The following is a 26,750-nucleotide window of genomic DNA, read 5'->3' as shown; positions in this document are numbered from 1 at the left end:
TCTAACCTCTTCTTTAAATGTATTCTATTTTTCCATGTGTTTTTGGTGCCTTATTAATACTGTTGCGCATACAGCCCCTCCCCTCCTTGTGCAACACAGATGCAAAGAGCTGAGATTTACAAAAGTGACCTAGGCCCAGATCCCCAGAGGTATTTAGACACCCAGTTCCTATTGAAATCAATGGAAGCTAGGCACCTACCTACTTTTGAAGATCTGGGGCTTAGTGTGTTTGGGTGTCTATTGTTTGGGGGTCTGATTTAAGACACCTTAGTGGGCTTTCAGAAAGCATTGAGCCTCCTCCCTTCTGAGAATCAGGGCACTTTCAGCTGTGCCCAACTGAGCCCCCAAAATCATGAGTCACTTTTGAACATCTTGGTCATTGTGTTCCTAACTCCAAAGAGTCACAGACCTTGATCCTGCAAACGCTCTTGCATCTGAATAATCACCTGGAGTCCCATTGGACTCCAGGCGTGTGAAGTTACTTCTCATGTACATGAGTGTGTTTTCCCCCCACCAGAATTGGAGCGTAAGAGCCTGATTCTGCAAACACTTAAGCATGCACATAACGTTCTTCACATGTGTTGCCCTGTTTCTTTTGTATGATTAATTTTTTTTTTTCAGGACGGGGCCCTAACTTTAAAAGTGATGTGGTGAGTTAAAGTAAAAAGCCAAAGGGGGATGTAGGCAAGAAGGACAAGGGTTACCGTAATACAAGTTTGTGGCCAGTCCATTAGGGTACGAACAACTTAAATATGCACCATTCAACTTAAATATGCACCTTTCCCTGGAGCAATAGCGGAGAACTCCTCCATGATTGTATTAGCTCAGTTAAAACTGTGTGGCTGTAACAATAGGTGCTGCTTATTTTAATACGGATGGTAACTACAGATAATCTGCAGAAATGCAGGAAACCAACAGAAATGTGTGCGAACCGACCACCTCTTATCCTAGCCTACAATTCTCCAAAAGCAGCTCTTCTTTTCCTGTTACTCTCTGCTATTACGAGCCAATGCCACACAACTCCAGCGTGCAGCTATGATATGCCTGGGTCCAGTATCCAAACACCTCAGATGGAAACTCAGACTAATCTGTGGATTTCACATGTTCTATAGATGCACATTTAGCAGCCTTCTGAGGTCCCTGTAAAATTTCTATTTTCTTCCAAAAATAGCTTTGGGTTTGTTTTTTTTTAAAAAACAAAGTCTAACACATTTAATCATCTTTTCATAAGCTGTCAGCTTGTTTTATATGTGAACTTGGAGCAGTGAAGTATGCTCAAATCTCAGAGCAAACCTAGCACACGTACAGTAAGAACTTTGCATAAATACCAACAATATGACATCTGTGACAGAAAGAGTTCTAAGCCCTTGGTGACAAGTTTGCAGAATCAGGGCCTAGAACTATAAAGGTAAATTGTGCACAAAGGCCGGGTCAGGTCATAGTTTTGTGATTTTTAGACCATCATTATGAAATGATGCCAAAAGCCTTAGATTTTAGTATTTAACTCAAAATAGCCTCTATTCCTTCCCTAAAGCTCAGCTGATGACATTTTAAACCACTATCCCAATAGTCCCTCAGCAGCAACAAATGAACAGCTCTCCATGCTACATGAAAGCCTCCATGATTGTAAGGGACAAACCACTGGCCCTCCTTTAGAGAATTCCTGCTCCCACCCAGCCCCCTATCCAGCCTAGGTTTTAACTCGGCAGCATTCAACGTTTTACAGTGAAACTGATTCAACTTTTTACTATCAGGGTCGCTTATCCCTGTATGTGACAGTGTGTAGAATCTTTTCGGAGGCTGGCAAAGAAGTGGTTAATTCTGGCTAGTGGAAGGAACACAGCTGCCTGCCCTGAGTTCAGGGATTTGCAAGGTAACAGGGCTGGGCCAGTGGGAGGGAATTAATTATTTCCACCTAGTCATATGAGAAGGATGGTGCTGTGGGCTGAGTCTAACAAACAAGGTCAAGATACCTAGGAGGAGGTAGAAGTGTCAAGCTGGAGGTTGACTTGCTCCTTTGGGGACCTTGGCTAAAGTGAGCCATGTTCTAGATTTTTGCTTTGCCCTTTTAGCAGAGTGGAGTCCTGTTGTTTGCCCCTTAAGAAGAGGGTGATACTCCTTTGTAGTTTCTGGTTTGTTGTACTATAGAGTTTACCACCCTTAAAAACCAGCATTTCCATAACTCTCCACTGTGTCTGGTGATGAGTGTTGAACATCACTGCTTGGACACCCAGCTCTAGGCCCTTGCAATGTCTAAAGGTTATCAGCTAAATGAGGGAAGTTGGGGATGGAAAAGATCTTCTGGGTCATCTAGTTAGTTCACTAGCAAGTGCAGGACTATGCTGCCGGCTTCTGGAAATACATTCTCTCCTGCTTTTTACAGTTTAGTCTCAAGTATCTTGTGTGGTGGCTTTTCCACTCTTTAATTTGGGAGACTATTTCACAGTTTAATCTCCTCTTTGCCAGCACCGGGGGGCCTCTTCCTAATATTCAGTTTTACCTTTTCCTCATTCCATCCTGATACACCTGGTTAAACCCCTTTTGGAGCAACCCAAACAATCTCTTTGCCTTGCTAATGATATTTCTATCCTTCAGGAATAGGTGTAGTGTTATGGTTGGCAGTTAGTTCAGGGACCTTCCCTTTATGTGTCTATAAAATACTTAATGCACTGCTGCCGCTAAACAAATTGATAATGTCCCCCACAACTTCAGTCACCATGTAGCTCAGAGAATAACTCTTCCTATTGCACTGGTAACACAAGAGGTAGTTTTGAAATGTTCCCTGGGTTTCCACAAGTGGGTCTCCAGGAGGATTTTTTTTCTCAAGGCTACACGGCTGTGAAGATCTTCTAGTGAAATCCTGGAAGTTTTGCGAGTTTAATAGTAAAGGTTAATAATAATCACAACAGGCAGCACATCATTGCCTTTGTATCTGGTTGAGAGATTTACAACTTAAGCTCATGGCAGAAGAAGAAGAAATTGCTTCAATCACTTGGAGCAATGGCACACGGAGAGCCACTTGGGCATGACTGCTATTTAACATGAGAAACCCAGCCTGGCTTCATTTAATGTGCTGGTTCTTTTCTAATAAACATGTTACTCGATAAGGTGAGGATTATGTTTTAAACATAAGTAAATTGCAGAAGGTGGAGAGAGGGGTTAGCATGCAATGGATTTTTCAGGGGTGGGAAACAGTAGAAGGAAAAAAGGCAACTCTTGGAATATAGGGGGTAACTCCTTTGCAGAGAGAGTCCCAAAACCTGAGGATAGCCCTGGCTGAATTTTCTTCTTTTATGGGTAGGCAGCCTCAAAGCCTGATGACTAGGCTCTTAAATGGGTACCCATTGCTATAATATCTAGCATTTCTGTGATTGATAATTAAAGACTTGGAGATTGAGATGACCTTTGCAGGGCCCGTTGGTCTTACATATGGCTTATCCACAACAGGTGGAAACGTATTATTGTCAGGTGCAGACACAGGTTGCTGTTGCTGGATTCAATCTAGTTGAGATGTTCGGGGTAGTCTCCTTTCCCCCATATCTCTGAGTGAGCTGCTGTGAGTGATGGACGAGAGGTTTGTTAAGTAGATCTTCAGTTTCTCCAGTCCTACCTGGCAAGGTCCTACTGTAGCAAGCTGTAATGAAGTGTTCCTTCTGGATTGTAACAAGAGAACCCCAGGACTGCTGGAGTTTAGTTTAGCCCAGGAAAACTTTGCATGGAGCAGGTTGTGGGAGCTCTGCTGTTACAAAAACACTCAGCGCATACTGGTGTGTGTCTCTATTTGCTTCTATATGACACTACACAAGTAAAAAGCTGAACCTATTGGAATCTCACTTACACTCCATTTTTCTATTGGTCTCGAGGCACCCAACTACCAGGTAGATGGTCTCTTTTGCTTATGGTGTCAGAACTTCCAAGTCTTGTATTTGACTTGATTTGGAGGAGGAAACAAAGTTTTATTTTATCTAAATCAAGAAGACAGGAGGTGGGAGGCAGGGGGAGGGTTGCTCGTAGCAGAATTTGCTTTTAACATTTCCTGTGCATAATGTATACATGGTCTCACTGAAAGACAAGGGACTGACATTTAGAAGGTCACAAGCAAGGGTTGTTTTTATGTTTTTTCATCTTCTTATTTCATACCTCTCAGAATTGCTCTGCCTTTCACTTCCCTTATGGTCACCGATAGTGTCTGAACACAGTGTATGTGTCTGGAGGAGGATACACATTCTGAAGGAAGTAGAGAGGCACATTTCCTAGTGGTGTGAGTGTTTTCTGAGGAGGACTCCCTTGTTCCTGCTATTGTCAAGCAACAGATGTTCTTGACCAGGCTGTTACAACAAAGCTAATGTAACGGTAAATATTGGTTCAAATTTTTACTACGGTCCATGGCTTCAAGCAATAAGTGGCTTCTTTACATCATAAGTATACACCCAGAGACCAAAATATGTGCAGTGAAATACAGTAACCCTTACTGTGATGGTTCATGGCAGTGTGTGGGTGGGGGGCAAGAGGGGAATGGCTAGGGAAAGGGTTGTGGGTGGATGGACATTAGAAGAGCGAGTGTGGAGAGACAGGTAGAATCATAGAATATCAGGGTTGGAAGGGACCTCAGGAAGTCATTTAGTCCAACCCCCTGCTCAAAGCAGGACCAATCCCCAACTAAATCATCCCAGCCAGGGCCTTGTCAAGCCTGACCTTAAAAACTTCTACGGAAGGAGATTCCACCACCTCCCTAGGTAACGCATTCCAGTGTTTCACCACCCTCCTAGTGAAAAAGTTTTTCCTAATATCCAACCTAAATCTCCCCCACTGCAACTTGAGACCATTACTCCTTGTTCTGTCATCTGCTACCACTAAGAACAGTCTAGAGCCATCCCCTTTGGAACCCCCTTTCAGGTAGTTGAAAGCAGCTATCAAATCCCCCCTCATTCTTCTCTTCCGCAGACTAAACATCCCCAGTTCCCTCAGCCTCTCCTCATGACTCATGTGTTCCAGTCCCCTAATCATTTTTGTTGCCCTCCGCTGGACTCTTTCCAATTTTTCCACATCCTTCTTGTAGTGTGGGGCCCAAAACTGGACACAGTACTCCAGATGAGGCCTCACCAATGTCGAATAGAGGGGAACGATCACGTCCCTCGATCTGCTGGCAATGCCCCTACGTATACATCCCAAAATGCCATTGGCCTTCTTGGCAACAAGGGCACCCTGTTGACTCAAACAGTGTAGAGATGACAAGGTGCAGATCTGAGGGAGTGCAAGGTTTGTATCAGGATTGGACTCTGCTGCTGAGCTCGCCAATTCCAAAGACCTCTTCAGCTGTGGCAACCGTGGAAATCGAATTTCAGCTGAGTGGAGCCTGCAAGAGAACATAATACACAGACCTGGCATATTGTCTGTATTCCAGTAGGGCCTAGAGGCCCCACTGAAGATCGGGGCCCCATTTTTGCGAGCCGCTGACACAGAAGTGGTAAGAGACAATCGGAGCCCCAAAGAGTTTGCGGTTTCGGGGCAGACAAGACGAAGGTAGGGGAAGCTACTTTTCTAATGCCAATGGCACCACCAAGGTCTCCTAACCAGAGCTGTGAAGAGGGAGATTGTTCTAGTTTGGGTGGGGGTGACATTTTGAAAATTGTTTTTGTTCCAATTTGGAATGAAAGCAAAAATGTGAGATTCTCTGCGAGGGGATGGCATCAGGACCCTGGGATTCCCAACCCCAGGGCAGTCCATCAGATAGTTCCTCCCCATGGCTTCTCAGCAGCCTGTCATGAAACCAGGCAGGGTGCCAACGGAACTTCGTCAAAATCAAAGTGTCTCCAGGAAATGCTTTCATTTCAATATATTCTGCTGGGAAAATAAAAGTTTCACTAGAATTTTCTGTCCTCCTCTCTGTTGATGCCTGTTATCCGCAAAAGACAGACAAAACTGAAACCTTCTTTGAGCAAAGAAAGTGTCTTGAAGTGCATCCATGTACAGTGTCCATGATACAACAATGGGAAGAGGTGTGTGCCATGGGAGGTGATTTTGGACTATGAGTCTGTTTGGGAGTCCATGTGGAAAGAAAGTCTGTCTGGTTCCTAAAGGAAAGGGTGTCCCCCACCATAGAAATCATCCACATATTTGTTACCTTTATTGACAGCCTCAGCAGAGAAACTTGGGACCGAATGGACCACGTAGTCAGAACTCTCTTCTCACCCCTAGGTGAGAAGGCCCCTCCCAGGGAATATGCAGGCTAACTTCTTATTCGATTGTATGTTCTTGGTCGGGTACCATCTTGTGTGTTTATACAGTGTCTAGCACCATGGGGTCCTGGTATGTGCCTGGGGTTCCTTGGCTCTACTGTGCAATTCAAATGACGAAAATAAGAATGCACACGAGTAAAGTTATGTAACTAGTCCTATTGCAGTAAAGGGGCACTAGTCAGGTGAATGAAGTTTATGCACGTGCTTGCAGGATCGGAGCTTTGGAGCAAGGACCATGTTTTAACTTGTATTTGTACAGCACAAAGCGCAATAGGAGCTTGATTCTGACTGGGGACTCTGAGAGCCACTGTAATATAACTATTAAGGTGCAGTTTGAAACTGCGGGAGTATTTAAGTGCACGGTTGCCTGAGCTATACCTATTCTGTGGATGAATGAGGACTTCAGTTTTAGGGTCATCCGGACAATATCTTTTGAAAAATAGCAATAGGAATTAAGTCTCTTAAAGTTAAACAGCTCAATAGCTTTTACTTTATTTATTTTTTTTAAAGAAAAGTGAGAGGCTTTTTGCAGGAGTGGGTGGGTGAAATTCTGTGGCCTGCATTGTGCAGGAGGTCAGACTAGATGATCATAATGGTCCCTTCTGACCTTAGTATCTATGAAATGCACCAGTTCCCAGAAAGGACTGGGGGAGAGTGGGGGGCGTTAATCTTCAGCGTGCTGCCTGGGAATTTAGCCTTGGGAGTTCCATTATTGCTAATGGGACTCATGCAACTTAATTTCATGCAAGCTACACTAAAAATGTACCCCTAGCTGTCTGCAAAATTTCAATTCTGAAATCAAGCCTCTTAAAAGTTAGAGCAGGATAAACAAACACCTGAAACCCTTCCCCCTCCCTCCACAGTATTTTCTTCTAGTTCACTTTTTATTCAAAAAACACACAACAGCTCTGTGGATGTAAGCAATTTTAAAAGAGGAAATAGGTATCTGGGCTGGCAGCCTGCATGCCAAATTTCAGCTTGCTGCCAATTAAAACGGCAGAGTTATAACCCCTGAAAAAATGTGGTTTTGTTGATGTCTTATCTTTAACTATGCTACTGTGAATGCCACACTGTAATACTTACTTATCTAATAACCCTCCATGCTGTCCCCTTCATTATGGGGCCTCTGTTATTAGGCTGTTCTTGTTAAATGACTGCTATCATCTGGTCCCAAAGTACATTAAATCCCATTATAATTATAAACACACTTCCCTATAACATTCTCTTTAGATTACATTCATACTGCTTTGCCCCTCAGGGTATCTTTATAGTAATACCATTCTTATTTGCTATTTTAGCTGACAATATTGGGTCCTACCCTATTTGCATCCTCCAGAGGGAGAAGGGAAAGTCTTTATAGCTTTCCCATTACAGATTCATATTTTGATATCCCCTGGAAACCTCACTTACCTCATTTATTTCATTCACTCTCCCCTGTTATATAAGGAGACCTGGGTTTTAAAAGGTGTTGAACTTTGGTACCAAAGTATGTTGGCCTTTATGAATTGCACCATTCTAGGAGCTCCACTCCAAAGAGTAGCTTTGTAAACAGGCAGTTCGGTGTAACCCAGAGTCTGTCCAGCTCTCACTTTTTAAAAAAATCCCTTCTTTTTGTAGAGGCTGCAGCAGTAAATCCTTGCCCCCAGACTTTCCACTGCTATTCTTGCCTCACAAGAGCCTGCCCTTCCTATAAACTGTGCTTGTTTGGGGTAGTGTCTTTATCGGGTCAAAATAACCATTATGGAGCCGGTGTGTACCCAACATTAAACTCTAACAGAAACAGTTTCCAAGCCCATGGGTTTGTCTTTGTTACCTTCTCCATCTCTGGAATTCAGGCATCAGTCTCCCTGTACTACTTCCTAGCAAGGGGCTGGGCTCTCAAAGCGCAGACTTTGTTAAGCGAGGGAGACTTCTTGTGTAAGGAATCTTGGGGACTGTTCTCGCTTCCTATTGTTTCAAGTGGCCTTCTCTGGCTTGAGGATTAATTGAGGATTAGGATCGGGGGTTAATTGTGTATTTCTCCGTTTGGGAAGATAGGGTCCTTCCTAGGGTGAGTCTGCTGCGCGTTAGAGTAATTGTGAGGCAGGCTAGGACCGAATGACAGGCAGCCTTGTCGTTCGCCTCAATGCAGTTGTCACGTTGGAAGTTCAACAAGTTTAAAATGTATCTTTTTTAACTTGTCGGTAGCGCAGTCAATTATATCCGCCTGCTTGTTAGGCGGCTTTTCGATGTAATGATTTCATTATTAACACGCTGGGGGGGGGGGGGTTAACCCTTTCGCTGCTGCTCCCACCGCATCCCCAGGTTTCGGGGGTGTTGCTAAATGTGGAGGGAGGGGCGGGCGTGTGTGTGTGTGTCAGAGAGAGAAAACACAACCTCGAATCCTGGGCATTACAGTTGGTGCTACTCGGTGTCTTGTATTAGGTGAGCGCTGCGCACTCATTAATTAAGGCGAGGGTTAATTTAAACCCGGCTCCTCATGATTGTGTTATGGCTTCTTGGCTCACGCACTTAACGAGGCATCAGGAGCTGATTTGCGAAGACCAGTCTTTTGATTTCCTCTTCTGGGCAGGGGCGAGGTGGAGAGGGACGCGGGAAGCAGGGAGTTTGGCTGTCAGGCGTGCGGGGGGCGAGGAGACCGTGTGTCCGGTATCTAACCTAGGAGCTGCGTTTGCAGCCAGGGATCACAATCCAGCCGCCACCAGGTGAAACACCCAATGGCAGGATTGAACGTGTGGAGGTGCGGGGCTCTTGTGTGTCCAAACAAACCCTCCAGAGCCCGGCCTCCGAGACACGTTTCGTGCCATGCGCTGGGGTGTGTGGACGGGTCCCTCTCGCGCCTGTGCACCTTGTCCTAAAGCCATCCTGCCTGCCCCCATCCACCGCTCGGGAGCCGCCTGTTCTGGGAGTGCACCGCTCCGCCGGGCACCTGTCCACACGCTGCTCCGCGACCTCCCCCCGAGGGCGCAGCGGGGGCCCGCTCAGAGCCCAGGGGTGCCGCCGGGGCTGCTCTAAAGCCGGATTGGAGGCATTGGCTCCGGTTCATTGATTCCCAAAGGCAGCCTCCTGCTCCTCCATGTTTGTTGTTGGCAGAGGCCAGCGACGCCAAGCGCTGTCCAGCAGCCCTCGGGATCAGCTCCCCCTTCCCTCCCTATCCCCTCCTGTCAGTCTCTAAAAGCCAAGCACCGTGAGCAGCCGCCCGCTCCCTTCCTCCCCATGCAACTTTTCGGTGACTTCTTTCGGGATGGGCAGGAGCCGAGCCAAGGGCTCTCCCCCCTTCCCCTCCCTCTGGCTGCCAGCATCTCCCACGGGCTGGCACGCCTCTGCCCAGGACTTGGGTACCGGTCTGCCTGGCGGAGCAAACCGAGAAGCGATCTCCCTAGTAGCGCTATAATAGACACCCGCTCCCCACCTCTGCTGTGCCCCCCTGCTCCGCTTGTACCTCCCCAGCTCTGGTCAGGGCAAGCTGCCAGGAGACGCTTGGACCCCTTGTCCTTCACGCGGCTGGCTTGGGAGGGGCGGTTTAATAGACTGGAGCAGGAAGGATGCTCAGGGGAAGCGGTTCCCATCTGCGTTCTCCTAATCCGGAGCCTAATTCGGCTGGCACAGAGCTCTGTCTTGGTCCTTCCACACGGATCGCTCTGGTGCGATTCCCGAGGAAAGGGACCCAGAGCTTTCTGTGGCTTCCCACTCCAAGCCTGGTTTCCTTCGCCTTTCGCATCAGTACGGAAACCGGGGCCCAGCTCAGCATAACACAATGCTTCCCGTGAACCCTGCAAGGTGTAGTTAACGCACAGAATAGTGTAAACCCGGAGGGTCCTGTCTCCGCAATCCGCCTGGGAACAGTCTCCTCCATCCTTGGCAGTCAACAGCTGCAGTGCACGATTCACGGACTAAATCATAACACAGGGTTCCAGAGAGACCCGAAAATCGCTTCTTCCTCCCTCCCTCCCTCCCTCCCTCCCTCTCTCTCTCCACCAAATCAGCACTGCTTACCGAGGGGATCAAGTTTGAATGGGGGGGGGGCGTGTGGGATTTGGGGGGCAAGGGATAGTAACTACTCCATCCCGTCCTTTCCGAAGTAGTCCCTCAAGTCTGAATAGGTTAGCAACCCCCCCCAACCCCCCAGTGTTGCAGCAATGGGGGGATGGCGCCCGCTTCTGTTCCAGCTCCAGGTCCCCGAGAGACAGCCCAGGCAGGTGGAAGTTTCCCTCCTGGGAGCAGCTTCTCTGGCAGAGGCCCAGCATCCAACCTGGGCCCCTGAATAATTGTGGGACATGCGGAGCTCCCCCAGGGTGGGTGTCCGGGAAGTTTTCTCCTCCAGGATCTCCCCCGGCAGGGTGCAGGCTCCCAGCAGAGACCTCAGCCGCGAGGGGTCTGGCACAGATCGGTTTGGCTCCGCGGGGCGTGCAGGGGCCGGGGTGCTGCGGGGGGGGGGGGGCAGACTCTGGCGGGAGGGCGCTGCGCCTATGGGTGGGGGTGGGGGTGGGGGGAGCCGGGTGTGGGCACGAGCCCCGTGCCAGCAGTAAAGATGGTGCCCGGGCCGGGCTTCGCTGGGGTGGGAGCGGCCCTGACGCGGGGCGCAAGCCGGCACGTCAGGCAGCGCGGTGTTGATTTGCTAACCTGAAAGCAGAGAGGAGTTGGAGAGGATGAGAGCGGGTACTGCGAACTGCCGGATCATGCTTCTGCGGCTTTAACAAGAAGCAACAGTTCCGACGCCGAGGGGCCTCCTGCCATGCACTGACCGTGAGTGCCCGCGGCGGGGGCGGGCTTGCGGGAACTTGCTCGGGTTGCTTTAGAGGAGGGGGCGCGGGGAGGGGTGGGGGGTGTTGGTGTTTGCTCCTGAATGGATGCACGGGGAGAGAGCTGCAAGGAGAGAAATGGTCTTGCCTGTCATTTCTGCCCCGAGCCGGCTCTCCCCTGGGGAAATGGGGGGGGGGGGTAAACTGGGCACCGGGGTGCTTGCAATGGAGGAGGGAGGACTGGGGACGCTTTGGGTTCCGGTGTGTGTGGGAGAAGCTGGCAGGGAGCTGAGAGGCAATTGTTGTGATGTTCTGGCTAAGATGTATTCTGAAGGGCTCGCAGGAGAAAAATGTGACTTCCCCTCCTTATTTATTTGTTGCGTGGGGAGGTGGAGCCCTGCGATGGTTTCAGAGCGAGAAGGCTCGGGTCTGGGCTGGGGAGGGTTAACGGGCGGGTTGGGGAAGCGATTTTCCTCTTTTTTTTTTTTTTCCTTCATTTTTTGGTTAGTTTGGCAAATAGCGTCTCGGGAAGGTTGGGGTTGTGCCGGCACCCTCGCTTTTCTGTCGCTTCAGCCTTGTTTGCTTGCAAAGATGCATTTTATTTTTGTAAATGGTTGGTGCCCAGTGTTGTAATCAAAACGCCTTGGTGCGGTCTGAAAAATAACAATTTCCCCCCGGCTGTGTTCATTCCAGCCTTTGCACCTGATGACCGTTTGATGCCTTGTAAATCCAGCGGGGTCTGTCTTTTCATGGTCCAGCTCAAAACTTCCTTCGCCGGGTGCAAATCTCGAGCCCTGGCGCTGGCTGGGCACGTTGGGAGCGAGCAGGATAGCCAGCCACAATCGAGCTCGCGTCCCTCCCCGGCCCTACGTGACAGTTCCCTGGACAGGGCTCCGTCCATGGTGGTGTTGCTCCATGTAATCCAGGCTGATCTGCATTTGATCTTGATTATATATGGCCAGGTGCTGTTTAGCGGAGACAAATACCCCCCCGCCCGCCCCAGAAGAGAGTCGTGTGACTGTGAAAGTAGCTTTTGCGCGAATTACAATATTTTGCATCCCGCCTTCCAATGTTCCCCTTTCTTCCTCTGCGCTTCTCCCTTGTGCCCCGGGTTTAACCGTTCAGCGCAGGCGGTGGGTTCGGGGTGATTCCAGCCGCTCAAACGCTGTTCGGTTATTTTTCTTTCTTTCTTTGATTTTGGTGGCTGAAGTTTGAAAGCGACCCGAGCAGGGGGGGGAGAGGGGGACTGGTGGTTATCTTGCGCGATAGAAGCCGTGATTTTCATTGGCTCCAAAGTGCGGAGCTGGGCTCCCTCCTCTGCGCAATAACTAAAACAGATGCTGCTGGTTTCCCCGTGGTTTGTGCCGGTGGATGTGGGTCCCGGAGGGGTAGGTGTTCTCTTGGGGTGCTGGAGATGCGGTGCTGGGGAGGGGGAAGGACGAACGCACGCTGCTGCAACTTGGTCTAACAAGCCCCAATCCGGAGCTGATAAAGGATTTTAATAGTTCACTCATTAACCCTTCCAACTCGCCCCTGGCAGCTTTGTTCTCGGGCGAGGTGCCTTTCCCCAGGGCTAAGGAAACGCGCACAGCGGCGGCTCTGATGCTGAAGCCCCGGCGTTAGTGCCCGGTTGGGGGCGAAGCTCCGCCGCTTTTCCCGGGGCTTTCCCATTCCTTCCCCGATCCAGCATGTTACGGGCCGCGGCAAGGTGCGAGGGGGCAGCGGGGGCCCCCGGGTCGGAGCCCCTTTTTCCCCTCGGGCAGCCGAGGAGCAGGAGCCCCCGAGGCTGGGTTTGGGGGCGGCGTGGGGTGCGCCCCGCTACCTCGGCGGGGTGTGGAATCACGGGCGGGAGCCGGGGCTTGGAGTCCCCCTGGGGAGGATTTGGGGGTCTCGCCCGAAGGCTGAGTCTGGGGGTGTCTCCGGGGCAGGGGGAGCTGGGTTGGGGGGGTCAGTCCCGGAGGAGGGGAGCCGAGGGGGGGGTGTCTCCAGGAGGGGGCCGATCGGAGGGGTGTCTCGGGGCGCCCCCGCTCGCTGCCAGCGGACAAAGGCGGTAGGAGCGGCCCCTGCCCTGGCCCGGGGTCCTGGGGCGGAGCGGGGTGTCCGCCCGGCGGGACCCCTCTTGCTTCACGCCCTCTACGGCGCTGGCGCCGGGCTCCGGCTGCCGCTCCGTTCTGGGGGGCGGGCACCAAGCCTGCGTGGGGAGGGGGCGAGCCGGTAGGGTGGGAGAGGAAACCAGTCCCCGGGGCACAGATCTGCCCCCCCTTCCCCTGGGGTACGCGGGGGCTGGGGGCCAGCGGGCACGAGGGGGTAGAGGGGTGGCCCCTTGGGTGGAAGGCGTGTGACTGTATTTAGGGGAGCGGCCCCCCTGGTACCAGGTGTGGGTAGGACTCTGTGTTGTGAGGGGGGGGGTGTCTGACAGGCGGTGGGGGTGGTAGCTCCCAAAACAAGGTTTGCAGATTTAAGGAGGGTGGCTGTGATTTCTTTGGGGTGCCGGGGGAGAAGCCTGGACACCTCCCCGCCTTCAGCTTCCAACAACAAGAGGTCTCCCCATTCCCCCAGGTTTCAATGTCTCCATGTCACAAAGGTGCCTGGAGGGTGACTCCATTTATCAACCAGGCGAGCTGGGCTGTGCAAGGCCAAGGAGTGCTGCAGCTTGGAACCCAGCAACCCTCCGCATGTCCCCTCTGTGTAAAGGGAAGTAGGTTTGTGATGATTTTGGAGCTTTTACTGCCACAGTTTCCAGGCTCTAAAACTTAGCTGTAGAAACTTTGTATGCAACTTGCTGCCAAAATCCTAAACTAAAAGTTCTTTCCCCCTTTATTTCCCCCTTCCTTTATTTTGTTTTCACAGACAACGGGCACCCAAAGCTAGTCCCGGATTGAGCAAAGAAAGACACCCTAATGACTAAATCTCAGGCGCACTATGGATTTGACTAAAATGGGTCTGATACAGCTCCAGAACCCCAGCCACCCCACGGGGCTCCTGCACAAAGCCAACCAAATGCGCCTTGCAGGGACTCTGTGTGATGTGGTCATCATGGTGGACAATCAGGAGTTCCATGCTCACAGGACAGTGTTGGCTTGCACTAGTAAAATGTTTGAAATCCTGTTCCACCGCAACAGTCAGCATTATACCCTGGACTTTCTTTCACCAAAGACTTTTCAGCAGATACTGGAATATGCTTACACGGCCACCCTCCAGGCTAAAGTTGAAGACTTGGATGATCTTCTTTACGCAGCCGAGATCCTAGAAATAGAATATCTGGAAGAACAGTGTCTGAAGATCTTGGAGACCATTCAGGCTTCTGATGAGAATGATACAGAAGTCAACATGACGGATGGTGGCACTGAAGAGGAGGAGGATAGGAAATCTAGGTACATCAAAAACCTATTTATCTCCAAGCATTCCGGTGAAGAGAGCAGTTATGCCAGCATGGCCAGTCAGAGTTTAACGGGGGCAATGGTGGAGCAGAGCCCATCTGTCTCCACTTCATTTGGACTCTCCGCGATGAGCCCCACAAAGGCTGCTGTGGATAGTTTGATGACCATTGGGCAGTCATTATTGCAAGGAGCTCTGCAGCAGAACGCCTCCGAGGACTTGCACTCCACGAGCAGCCATCACCACAGCCTCTCTGAAGTGAAAACAGAGGTGATGCAAGTGGAGGAGGCTTCTAGCCATGAAAGCCCAAGGACGGCCGAGTCCAGCACTTCTGGAGGGGACAAGTCTGATGACAAAAGCAAGGAAGGCCCCGGTACTCCCACGCGTAGCAGTGTTATCACAAGTGCCCGTGAACTTCATTATGCCCGGGATGAGAATGCAGAGCAGCCCCTCGAGTTGGGCCAAGGAGTGCCAGTCGGGCCGGAGCACTCGATTTCTCAAAGTGAGAAACACCTGAGTATATATTCAGTGCTACCAAATCACAAAACTGACTCGATGCTCAGCATGCCATCCTCCATGACGCCGGCTCTTCACATGCAGCCAGCTCTTGCCGTGTCTATGGACTTCAGTGCTTATGGGGGGCTTCTGCCTCAAGGCTTTATTCAAAGGGAGCTGTTCAGTAAGCTGGGTGAATTGGCAGCTGGCATGAAAACTGAAAACCGAGCCATTAGTGAACAGTGCAGTGTTTGTGGAGCAGAACTGCCGGACAACGAGACGGTGGAACAACACAGGTAAGTCCTCTGCACTTGTTTAGTCTTGACGTGGCAGCAAGTCTCTTCTGACATTTGATGGTTCGTGTCACAATCAGCTTGTTTTGTATTTTTTGTTTTTTCTTCAGTTGAATTTAGTGCTGGCTGGTTTGACCTCAGTAGAGGAAAATGAATTCCATCTGCGGGTAATTCACCCCTGTGCATAGGGCTTGCGTGAAGCCTGTGTATCACTCTTCAGTTCCTGCTTAAGACATCAAGAAGTGGGACCTTAGTGGTGTGTAGGCCTCTTGCTGGCCCTTTGCACATGTGTGAATTTACTGCATTCTCAACGGGGTAAAGCATTAACAAGCTGCAAACTAAATAAGGGAACGCCCGGGGAGAGGATTGTGATGGGGCCCCTTGTCTGTTGAGAACCGCTCTGAGTCTCACCAACTTACTTCGCCAAGACAATGAGTTACGGTCACTACCTGGCCAGATTTGAGCCCACAACCCAGATATGAAAAATTCTATATTATATTACCAGTTCCATACGACGTGCGCTTCCTTCTTTGGGTTGAAAAGAGGGCTGGCACTCAACTCAGACAATAGCCTGTCCTTTTCTTGCCCCATGTCCTAACATGCATTCAGATGCCAGGGCTATGCATGTGCTGTAATTGTTTTTTTTATAACATTGGAATGAGGCATGTTGGATTCTCACATTCTGCTCCAGAGACTTTGGGATTTTTCCTCTCTGTCTTCTGGATTGATATAGAGTGTAAAATTAACAATCTCATGATGCCACTCACCCATTAAGTAACTGCATATGAAATACTTACCTTCTTGCTTCTCAGACCAGTGTCAGATGATGACTTTGGTGTCCTAGTGATCAGAGTTTGAAGCTAGAGAATGTCCAGAGTAACTACACTGTCAGTGCCAAGTATCAGGGGGGTCGCCGTGTTAGTCTGTATCCACAAAAACAACGAGGAGTCCGGTGGCACCTTAAAGCCCAACAGATTTATTTAGGCATAGGATTTCGTGGGTATCTGAAGAAGTGGGGTTTTAACCCCCGAAAGCTTATGCCTAAATAAATCTGTTCGTCTTTAAGGCATCACCAGACTCCTCGTTGGTTTTTTACACTGTCAGTGGTGTTTCTCTAGGTTTATGCATATTGTGAAAGAGATCAGAATCTAGCCTTTAGTGGGTCTGTTGGAGCCAGTCATGCAGGCTGATCCGCACAGATGGACCTCTGTGCTTGCACAGAGCCCTATTGGTTGGTAGGGCTCATTGTGGGTGTAAGGGTCTGCCGGTGAGCATCAGCTTGTGGGGTCAGGGCTCAGATTTTCCTGTCCTAAGCTGTAAGAGCAGGAACTCTTAACTTGTTCCTGCATTTGGATGTGCTAATATCACAGGGGTAGGAACTGACTGAACAGCCTTGTGAAGGGCTGCTTGATCCTTGTGCAGACATTTGTACTGGTTCTACCGACGTGTCAGCACTTCATGGTGTGTGTATGTGTGTGTAAGCCATGTTGCAGCCCCTCTGTTCCGTGGGGGTGACAAAAGTACATGACAGTCCAATCCTCTATTAGTAGAATTCAAATCATGGATGACGCTAGAATTCCTAGGAGTCTCTCTGAAGTATTCAGACTGAGCATCTTTCAGTATTTGAACAGACCAACAAGTTTAATTAGTTTTAATGTACATAATATATACACGAGGCTCTGGCTGTTTGTCTTGTTGTGCCATCCATAAATGATCAAGGATTATCTGTAGCTCACGAAGGGCCTTGGAACATCAATTGCCTGTTCAACTTGTTACATTTTAAGTACAGCCTGGCAGCCTTAACTTTGGGATTTTCACCCTCACATGGGTTTGTCAGACTCTTCAGATGGCATCTTAGTGCAGTTTGACTGTGTGTGTGTGCATTGTGATGCCAGCTCTATTTAAACAAATAGGTGATAGCAGCATGCTAGCAATCCCCATTGGCAAAACAGATTTCTTTTTTGTTTACTCTGATGATATGTAAACAGCAACTTCCTGCATTGTCATTCTAGAGCATGGATATAATTCATTGGAGATTGTGTAATTTTTTTTTTAAATAGACACAATGGGCCAGGGCCTGAGCTGATGTAAATTGGATCTAGAGCTATACTGACTTACACCAGTTGAGGATCTGGGCTGATGTGCTTACTATAAAGCGATGCAGGCTAAATGTCATTGAAAAGCAGCTGCAGTGCATGGCTGGAGAGAATTTGAACATGGCTATCTGCCATGTTCTTAAATGTCTTCCTTTCTCCTTTCTAAAGTACAAAGAATAACAATTGATGCTCCTGCACGTACCACAGAAACTATTTTAGAAACTCTCTGAGAGGTCAGCTTGGCAGAGATTAAATTGAGAACTTCAATGCTGAATCTGCTCTAGAGTTCCCATTGCTGATCAATAATCTTCCACCGTTGCTGAGTCTCATTGTAAGGTTAGAACCTTCCTAATTCACACCCATGATTAGGAGACTCATTGTGAATGACTAAATGTTTTGAATGAGAGGACAAACATTTAAAACCAGGTTTCTGCATCATGAGATGTACTTGTTTCTGTAGCTGCAATTGTCGTTCTAGTTTAAATGATTTGATACTTGTAATGCACTTCAATAGCTTTTGTACTGTAATAAGGTCGTAGTTCTGACCTATTCACAATTTTTGCACTAGTTTAACTAAGTGTAGTTTTTAAAAAGATTGAGTTTAACCAATACCAAACCCTGCGTGGACACTCTTAATTTGATTCAAACCTGGTTTGTGTATGTTTAGCTTGTCAGTAAATTTACCAATACAACTAAATCCATGTAAGCCAATTTTTAAACTCGTAAGAATGACCATACTGGGTCAGACCCAATGGTCCATCTAGCCCAGTACCTTGTCTTCCAACAGTGGCCAGTGTGTCAGATGGTTCAGTGGGAATGAACAGAACCAGGCAATTGAGGGATCCATCCTCTGTCTTCCTGTCTTTTAGCTTCTGGCAGTTGGAGTCTTAGGGACACTGAGAGCTCGGGGATGCATCCCTGACCATCTTGGCTAATAGCTGTTGATGGGCTTGTGCTCCATGAATTTATCAAATTGTTTTTTGAACCCAGTTACGCTTTCAGCCTTCACATCGTCCCCGGCAACAAGTGCCACAGGCTGACTGCGGTTGTATAAAGAAGGACTTCCCTGTGTTTGTTTGTTTTTAAACATGCAGCCTATTAATTTCATTGGGTGATGCCTAGTTCTTGTGTTATGTGAAGGGGCTGTATCACTTCCCTCTTCACTTTCTCCACACCAGTAATGATTTTATAGATCTCCATCGTATCCCCCTTCAGTTCTGTCTTTTCTAGGATGACCAGTCTGAGCCTTAAGACTGTTTAGAGGGTTGGGGCCTGGGTTAAAAAACATCCCTTTAAATTGGTGCTTCTCTTTTATAGAGAAGGCCTTAATAACATGAGTATTTACTACAAGCCTTTGCGGTTACATTTTTCTACAAAATGGGGAGAATATGCTATTTTAAATCTGTATTGCTGAAGTCCTACTGTATTTATGAAGCTATGAGCAGTGTTTTATACTCGGAATATTGGGACCTGTAATGCTCCACTGCGGCCGCTCTATCCGAGGTAGCAATAGTGGAAGTTACAGCACAGACAGGGCACAGGTGTCTCTTACCCCTATTTTGTCTAACTCTAGAGTAGGTTTAGATGGCATGCATGCATGAGTCCTGATTACTCTATTACTGACTGGAGCTGCCCCAGTGGAAAATTACAGGCCGCAGGTTTTTTTAGGGCCTGGTAAGACTCCCAGGGAGATTGGTGGGCTTTGGATCAGGCCCGGAGTGGAGGTGTGAAGAATTTGTCTGAATAAACTACATTAACGTGCCATGGATGTCTCTGTCCAAACTCTTGATTGTGCTCTACCCTATCGTTTGTTGTAGAAAATGTGAGGTTCTTGAGTTGCTTGAAGCTATCTGCTTCAGAGAGAGCAGAGGCTTGGCCATGCTGAAGTCGCTGCGGTATGGCTGTTTAGTCACCAAGCTGATTAGCAGCAGTTGTGTGGGGTTTTTTGTGTTTTAAACTTGAAGTGATCTTTGTGAGGTGCCAGCAGGTTCATTTTTAGCCCAGATGTAAGCTACAACTAAATGTCAATGGCTTCTTTTGTTTCTTCCCACCCTTTCTGGAGACTGGGTACACAGAGCCTCAGCTTAAACATAGAGGGGTCTTCTGCGCTGACTTGGTTAGTGAATATTTCCACTTGCCCATGCTGTGTTTGTGAACCAAGACCGATGGTCTTTAAGGCGGTCAAGGAAGCAATTGAATATGCAAGGCTGGGACAATTACATTTGGAAACAGTAACGTCTGTGTGGGTAGAGCTATTTATTTTATATATTTATTTTTGAAGGATGCAGGTGCCTGCAGTAGACCATAGTTTGTGTCAAAACCACAGTAGAAATGCTTTACCGTAGTATTATCAAGAGCATATTAAGGAACCAATAGGTCCCCACAATCGGTAGTGTTCAGCTGACATAGCTTTTTTTTTTTTCCCTCTCGGTTGCGTGTTTCCTACCATTTTTCATTAGTATAAGGATGTGCAAGTGGATAATGTGGGTAATAAAGATCATTCCTTTTGGCTAGTCACTATGTATTCGTACTATGATAGTGTTTCGAGGCCCCTAGATCCAAACATCTAATAAGGGATGGTCCCCATGCTGAAAAGCTTACAGTCTAAACACATCAGAGAGAGGGTAGGAGAAAGGAAATATTGTTAGTTCTATTTTTACCCAAGGGAAACTGAGGTTGTGACTTGTCTCAGGTTATGCAGAGAGTCCAACATACTGTGGGACCCAGGAGATCTGGATTTAATTCCTATCTAGTGGCTTAGTGACCCAACCATCTCTCCTTTCTTGATGGAGTTGTCATCCGATGATGCCATTTTGTAACACAATTTATTAATAAAGAACAGTTAATTATGACCTTTTGGAAGCAGAACCATCACAATGATCTGTTCAAGGTTTGGAGTCCCAGCTGAATTTTTGTCTGGAACATCTAAACTGTTTTAAAATCCATATTTTCTTTACTGAGCTTATGATTCTGACTAATTGTGTATTTAGTTTGCACCTTTATTCTTTTTTTTTAAATAAAAGATTTCATTCTAGGTCCAGTGAAATTCAAACTTAATCTAATGTTGGTATTGATTGCAGCTTCTAATTGAAGGGGAAAAAAGCTATATTTCAACAACCTTTTTGTATTTGAAAAACCACGCATGAACTTTGAAAATTGCTATTATACTAAATTGAACTTGCACAGTTTGTTTCTATCATGAAGTCAAAATATTTAAACTTTCTGATACTTATGGTGGCTTTTAATTTTATTTAAAATTGGATTTTTTTTAAACAGTGGAACAAACTACAGGTGCAGGATAAGATTCACAAACTTAATTACTTGTAAGGTATTCTCTTCCACCTGTCGTATGTTATGTTGGATTGTATGCTTTTCAGTCAGGGACTGTTTCTCTCTCTGTCCCCAATTTTGCAAACAGTTAAGTACGTGCTTAACTCTTTTACCCATCAGTAGTTGCACTGGGTTCAGTGGGACTACTCTGGTGTAAGTATTTAGAGGGTCAGGGCTTATTTATTCGGTGCCCGAAGAAACAGCGCCTTGATCCTGATTGGGATCTTGAGAGCTACTTTAATATACAGTTTGGCTGTATTCTATGCACCGCATTGTGTAATGTGGAGATCCTTGGATGAAAGGTCGTTCTCTTTAACAAGCAAGGATAGAATGGCTATCCATGCCATCTTTTACACCAACTATATAAATTAATGGTTACATGATTGAGGCAGAGTTGCTTAGTCGTTGGAACAGACTGCTGCGGAGTCTGGATTCATGAGTTCTATTCCCAGCGTAAGATGCTTAAGACCAAATTTTCAAAATTGTTCACTGGCTTTGGATACCTGACTTGAGCCACTTAAGGCCTGATGCCCCTTCAAACCATTTACTGAATAGCAACTGCTCTTTAATGACAGTGGTACCATCAGTGAAAGTTGGGAACGTGCCAGGGCAATTGACTGGTCACCTCATCCTCATCTGTGATCTATGTCCAGTTGTAGCGTAGAATCCCAAGACCATTCTGGCATCCCAGAATATGGTGCAGGAGATGTAGCTACAGCGCATGACCTATTTCTTTTTATATGCATGTTCCCTTTGCCAAAGCACATTTTGGGGTGCAGTTTCTACCGATACTTTTTGTGAATTTTGTGGGAAGTCCTTTGGAGTGAAGTGACCTTAGTGTACATTTTAGAGAAGCTTTGGGATAGTTCATATATAAATAGTCAGTGAATCTGTATTTCTAATGATATGCAGCAGCCCAACATACCTTCTGTAGAACTCATTGATTTTCTGTAGAACTCATGGCGGGGACAGACTCACCCCAATGTGTTTAATGATGAAATTGTTAGATTGGAAGCTCTTTGGGGCAAGGACTGTCTGTCTGGTCTGTGTTTGTACAGCACCCAGCCCCATGGGACACTGGTCCATGACAGGCATTCCTGGGTGCCACCACAGTACAATAATTACTAATACTCTAAAATGCTTTTGTAAGGGGGAAAACCACAAAGCTGGCTAAGAATATATGCAGTTTTTAATGCCTGGCAATTTTAATGCCACTAAACTTGTTGATTTTTTTCTTAATATGGAGCTGTGACAGTAAGACTGTAGTGTATCTTAAGCAGCTGGATAGGGAAGTATAGCTGCTTTTTGGCTCTTTCTTTGCCAGGCTCACCTCCATTTATCTTTTGAGTGGATTAGCTGACTATTGTAATATTAATGCCATTAGACCCACTGGCACCGTGCAACATGTCACAGCGAGAAACAGATGCAGTATACCATTAAAGTAATAAATGTGATAAATCAGATCCCAAGTGCTTTGTGAGATGTTATTAGTGTTAATTTTGGTAGCCTGATACAGTAGTTGTGGTTTTTTTGTTTGTGTAATTTTTTAATTTTAAGCAGTCAGCAATATGTGTCGGTAAGCTTTGCTGTAGTCTGAATCAAAACAATTCCCCTTCCTCCCCCCACCAAAAAAACCTCCCAAACTCGGACACTGATTATTTCCAGAGTTTGAAAGACAACTTAGCAGGCTCTTGTTCCTTGCTGATGGACCTTATTAGTGGCACCTGGCATCATAACATGTTAATAGAAACCAGCATTCTCCTACTGCGTGGTCACTGACAAGTAGCTCTGTCAGTTTGAGCTTGCCATGCGAGGAAGTTCTTATTAGCTTTATGGGTAAGAGAACTTGCCCTGTTCAGGAAATGAATGTTGCAGTTAAGGTCCACAGCTCTGACCCTGATCATGTAACCTGTGAGCGCCAGCGGAGACCCCGCTCAGGATGCTTGGGATTTCAGGCTTTCTCTGGTTCTTGTCATATGTAAAGAGGGAATACATTGTGGTATGTTGCAGCCTTGAACTTTTGATTTATTCAGTGGGGGGGGACTTAACCATTTCCATACAGAGAACATAGCGTGAAGAGGGAAGAGTTCTTTTTAAGTGTACTATTTTATTCAATCAATCAGGCATCGCTCTCTGCTTTCTTTAGTGGTGTGGGGGATGGATACCTCTTGAAAGCAGAAATCTAAAATTCATCTTGCCGGGAACAGCAATATTTCCCCTATTCCTGGTAGGAGTTTTTTGTAGTTTCCCAGAGAAATACCACTGTTCTTTCCTTGTGAAATTTTCAAATCCCCTTATAGTTTAAGATGCAGATATGCTTGCGGGGGGAATATAACCTATGTAATGCTGCCAGAAAAGTAGTGAATTTTTTTCTGAACAAAAGGTTCTTAGAGACTAATTATTGTAACAGTGCTATTTAGAGACTAAAGTGTCTCGGTACAGTAAATACAATATTTTGATTGGGAAAATAATTTTTGGTGGGTTTTTTTTTTGCTATGCTCTTACTAATTTTTTTTACCTTGTTTAAGCCAAAGTCTGAGGGTACAACAAAGATGACTCCACATTAATGAATGAGTACAGTGATGAGGATGTTATAAGTGCCTAGACAGCACTTTCACCTTTCCAAAATTGTTTGCTTGCTTGCTCATGATCCCTGTCATCTGCTCCATCTGGGCAATCCCTGTGTCTCTGCAGAGCTCTGCTGACTTCAGAATTGGAGCCTTGAGTTTTAAACCAAATATCATTCAGTTAGGAAGGGGTTTTGTTTTCCAAACTGCTCTTGTTTCATTGCCTTTAGGAAAGGTCAGTAAGATTTACTGCATATTTATAGCTCTTAACTTGAACAGTAAACTAATATTTAGTGAAAGAAAACTCATTGATTGTATGGAAAAACGGGCTGCAGAAATTGTGGTATTTTGTGAGTGATATTAACATAAATGTGTTTTTCCTCCTTGCTTGGAAATGTGGCAGAATGCCCTACAATAACTTTGGCAGCCTTAAACTTTTGACCAAGTATATCAGCAACCTTATCTGCGTCTGTTTGATACAGACTCAATTGGTTACACTGTTCACTGTGTGTGTGTGTGTATAATGTGTTCCTTGTCTATAGTAAAGTGATCTGCATTTTCCTTTTAGTTCATAATTAGCAACAATTTTACACCCCCCCCCCCCCTTGACAGCTTCAAGAGAGACTTTAAATGAGTAATTACTAAATATTTCCCGGCAGCCAAACACGGGGCCATGGCATCTCCTGTTGCAAAAGTGAAAAATATTTCTGTTTTGCAGTTAATTTTAGTGGCAGGCAGATCATGTTAACTGGATGTAATTGCTTCCAGATATGGCAGAGGGTTTTGTGTGTTAGGATGAAGGGTCTGGTAAGTGCTCACTTCCTGTGTAAATTAGCCTATTCCATTCATTCTTTCATTCTGGGTAGTCCTGGATTGTGTCATTCTTCTTACAATTTTTTCCCCTGGTCTGGTGTTAGGCAGCTAAGTGCTTTATGGTAGGTTTAATTCTTCGTTTGGCATTGGTCACTCCCTCACCTTAGTATGCAAGTCACCGTCAAAAGATCTAAGGTTGGCTTTGAATGCCTGTTCCAACTCTTCCAACATTTGTCTTTCTCTACTAATAAAGCACAAAAGGCCCTACTAGTGTGTATGCACATTGATTATAAGACTGAACAACTTGGTTTGCAGTCATCACTGCAATAGTTTGAAGCTGTGTAGGGTCATTTTTTTAAAAAAAATCCTTATCAGACAAACTTACATTTTTGAAGCAATGCAAATGTGGCTGCTATGCAGGAGAAATAAAACTAGGAATTAGAACGCTGGGACTAGGGAGAGCTAGAGTAAATTATCTGAACCTTTCCCTCACTAACCTGTTCTCCAGGGCCTTGTGGGCACCTTTAAATTAAAAAAAAAAAAAAAAAACAACTTTAAAACTCTTTCCAGGTAGGTACAGCATAGTTTGAATAAACCACATAGCCGAGTAATAAGGAACTTGCACACAAGAGTGCTGCAAAACACAAGAGTGTTGACAAAACACAAGAGTGCTGACAAAACATTGCAATTGTATTTTAGCAAAAAACTACTGTTTTTGTTACTGACTTTTAATAAATACAGACAAAATTGTTGACTGTGCATGGTATTTTTTATAATTGACTAAAAAGTTTCTGTTTTAGAGAAAAAAAAATCCAACCTAGGCCTTTTAACTAAGGCAATAATTTTGGATCCAGTGATTCCTTTTTAACTGTCTGAGTTTAGTTAGATGATTAAATACAAAACAAAGGTTTGTTTTCTTGTCAGAAGTTTTTGTTTTTATTTGTGAAAAGGTTAACTGTTGTAAAATAATAAACTCAAGTAAAAGTCAGACAACAAGTAAAATAGTTGTAAAACTAACTGAAACAACATATACAAAGGGGTGTGTGTCTATGTGTATATAAATATGGGTGCACGTACACAGGCGGAGACAAAGTATGTTAGCATGGGTAAAAATACAAATGATCATCACAGGTACAGGATACTTCTGTGCAAATGTTTGATACTTTTTAACTTCTACATTTACCTTCATATATGAAACAGTTTCAGTTCAATAGTGGAGTCTGTTCTTTTATGCTAAGAATAATTATGGAACATTCAAAATCTTTATCCAGACTGGACAGTAGTTATCTCTTAGGGCATTTTTAAGGTACCCATTATCATGGTATCTGAGTACTGGCTAGGAATCAAACAATATGGGCTTCAATAGAACTGTTTATGTGAGCAAGTGTTGTAGACTCAAGCTCACTGTCTTGTCTTTTGGGTCCAGCCTTCGTATTGTGGATGGAGTGTGGTGTAATCTATGTAATTTTCACTGTCATGTTAACTAACTTTATTTTTTTTAAGTTACTCAACCATAATTTATGTCCCACTATTTTAATTCAGTTTTTATTGCCCCTTTTAATGTAGTTGGGTTTTGGCACATTCGTTTAACCAATGTGTGTGAAATGTATACTTCTGAAAAATATTTCAGTTTAAAACCAGTGATAAAATGCAAGTTTGGCCTAAATATAACTATTGAGGGTAAATATAAGATGCATTGCATTCATACCTATGTTAGCATAGGAGATTTGCTGTTTATCTGTGTATATCAGTTCAACTGATAACCCTGTGGTCTGTTTATCAAGTAATCTGTTCCTCGTATATAGCTAAACACCAGTTTCTCCAATATACAAAGATAAACTGCTGGGGAAGAGGCGGCGGTAGGCGGGGAGGATAAGCTATTTAAGATTGATACAAAGATGTACAAAGCACCTGATCGCAGAAAGCAGGTACCTTGTTAAACAATGGTTGTAATAAAATAACAGTTTTAACTATTTTTTTCCTGCTAAGCCTTGTATTAACTTCCACAGTTGGCAAAGTTTTATATTGGCTTTTTTGCCAGTAGTGATAAGAAAGGACTGGTGAGGTAGAAAGGTTTGTTTTGTTTCTTGTGTATTTTTTGGGTGGCTTGCATATAATTGTCTTCAATAAAAAAAATTGAAATTTGCAGCTGTAAATATCTATATCTATATGACTTCATAAAACACAAAGGGGTGATCAGCAGAACTCCTGCTTGTTTGACCTATAAAGGAGTCAGAAATTGAATGAGTGTGGGGCAGGGGGAAAAGCACCAAACTATTTCCATTACTTGCCCAGTAAGAAGGTCTGAAAGAGCACAAATAAACTGCTAAAGTTAGGTACCAGAGTTTGTATAGGAATGAGCCCTTGATAGCTGTGCCCTCATGTTTGCAGACCTTTGAGAGTGCTATTTAAAGAACAGTGGTATCTCCCTGAGCCTTTATTTTACTATGAAGCAAATGTGAAATGCCACAAAGTCCACTCCTTGAGACATGCTGGAGACAGCAAATAGCAGCACAGGTGAGAGTGTGTGTGTGACATTATATACACTGCATTAGGCCTGGCAACCTGTGTAATCTGGGTTAAAAGGCTTCTGTGCTCAGAGTCTTAGTTCTGTAGGGCAACTTGCACAACTTTTTTCTTTTATGCTTAACTCAGTTGCAGAGAGATCTATACGAACAATATGTGTGTTTTGCATCCAGGTTTTAGGGTACTGTTAGGCATAGTTAGCTTAAAAATTTGTTAGGCAGAGAATGAAAATATGCAATTCTGGCCCAACTGCAGTCCATGGGAATTTTGC

General features: G+C 45.8%; 1 protein-coding gene across 4 annotated transcripts in view; it reads left to right on the top strand.

Moving 5' to 3' along the window:
• Nucleotides 1-10,762: 10,762 nt before the first annotated feature.
• ZBTB16 (zinc finger and BTB domain containing 16) overlaps nucleotides 10,763-26,750 on the top strand; it is a 175,727-nt gene continuing 159,739 nt past the window's right edge. Inside the window, exons 1-2 of one of the 4 annotated variants that reach the window (XM_073320756.2) lie at nucleotides 10,763-10,985; nucleotides 13,832-15,150. In XM_073320756.2, the coding sequence (XP_073176857.1) occupies nucleotides 13,904-15,150 (1,247 nt within the window). In that variant the 5' untranslated portion in view covers nucleotides 10,763-10,985; nucleotides 13,832-13,903. Of the gene's footprint in view, nucleotides 10,986-12,009; nucleotides 12,370-12,446; nucleotides 12,690-13,831; nucleotides 15,151-26,750 lie in introns of those variants that run through there. The other 3 variants (XM_073320753.2, XM_073320755.2, XM_073320754.2) reach the window with 3 other exon arrangements.

The sequence above is a fragment of the Lepidochelys kempii genome, chromosome 22, assembly GCF_965140285.1.
Source record: "Lepidochelys kempii isolate rLepKem1 chromosome 22, rLepKem1.hap1, whole genome shotgun sequence".
NCBI lineage: Eukaryota > Metazoa > Chordata > Testudines > Cheloniidae > Lepidochelys > Lepidochelys kempii.
This window is presented reverse-complemented; position numbering and strand designations above follow the sequence as displayed.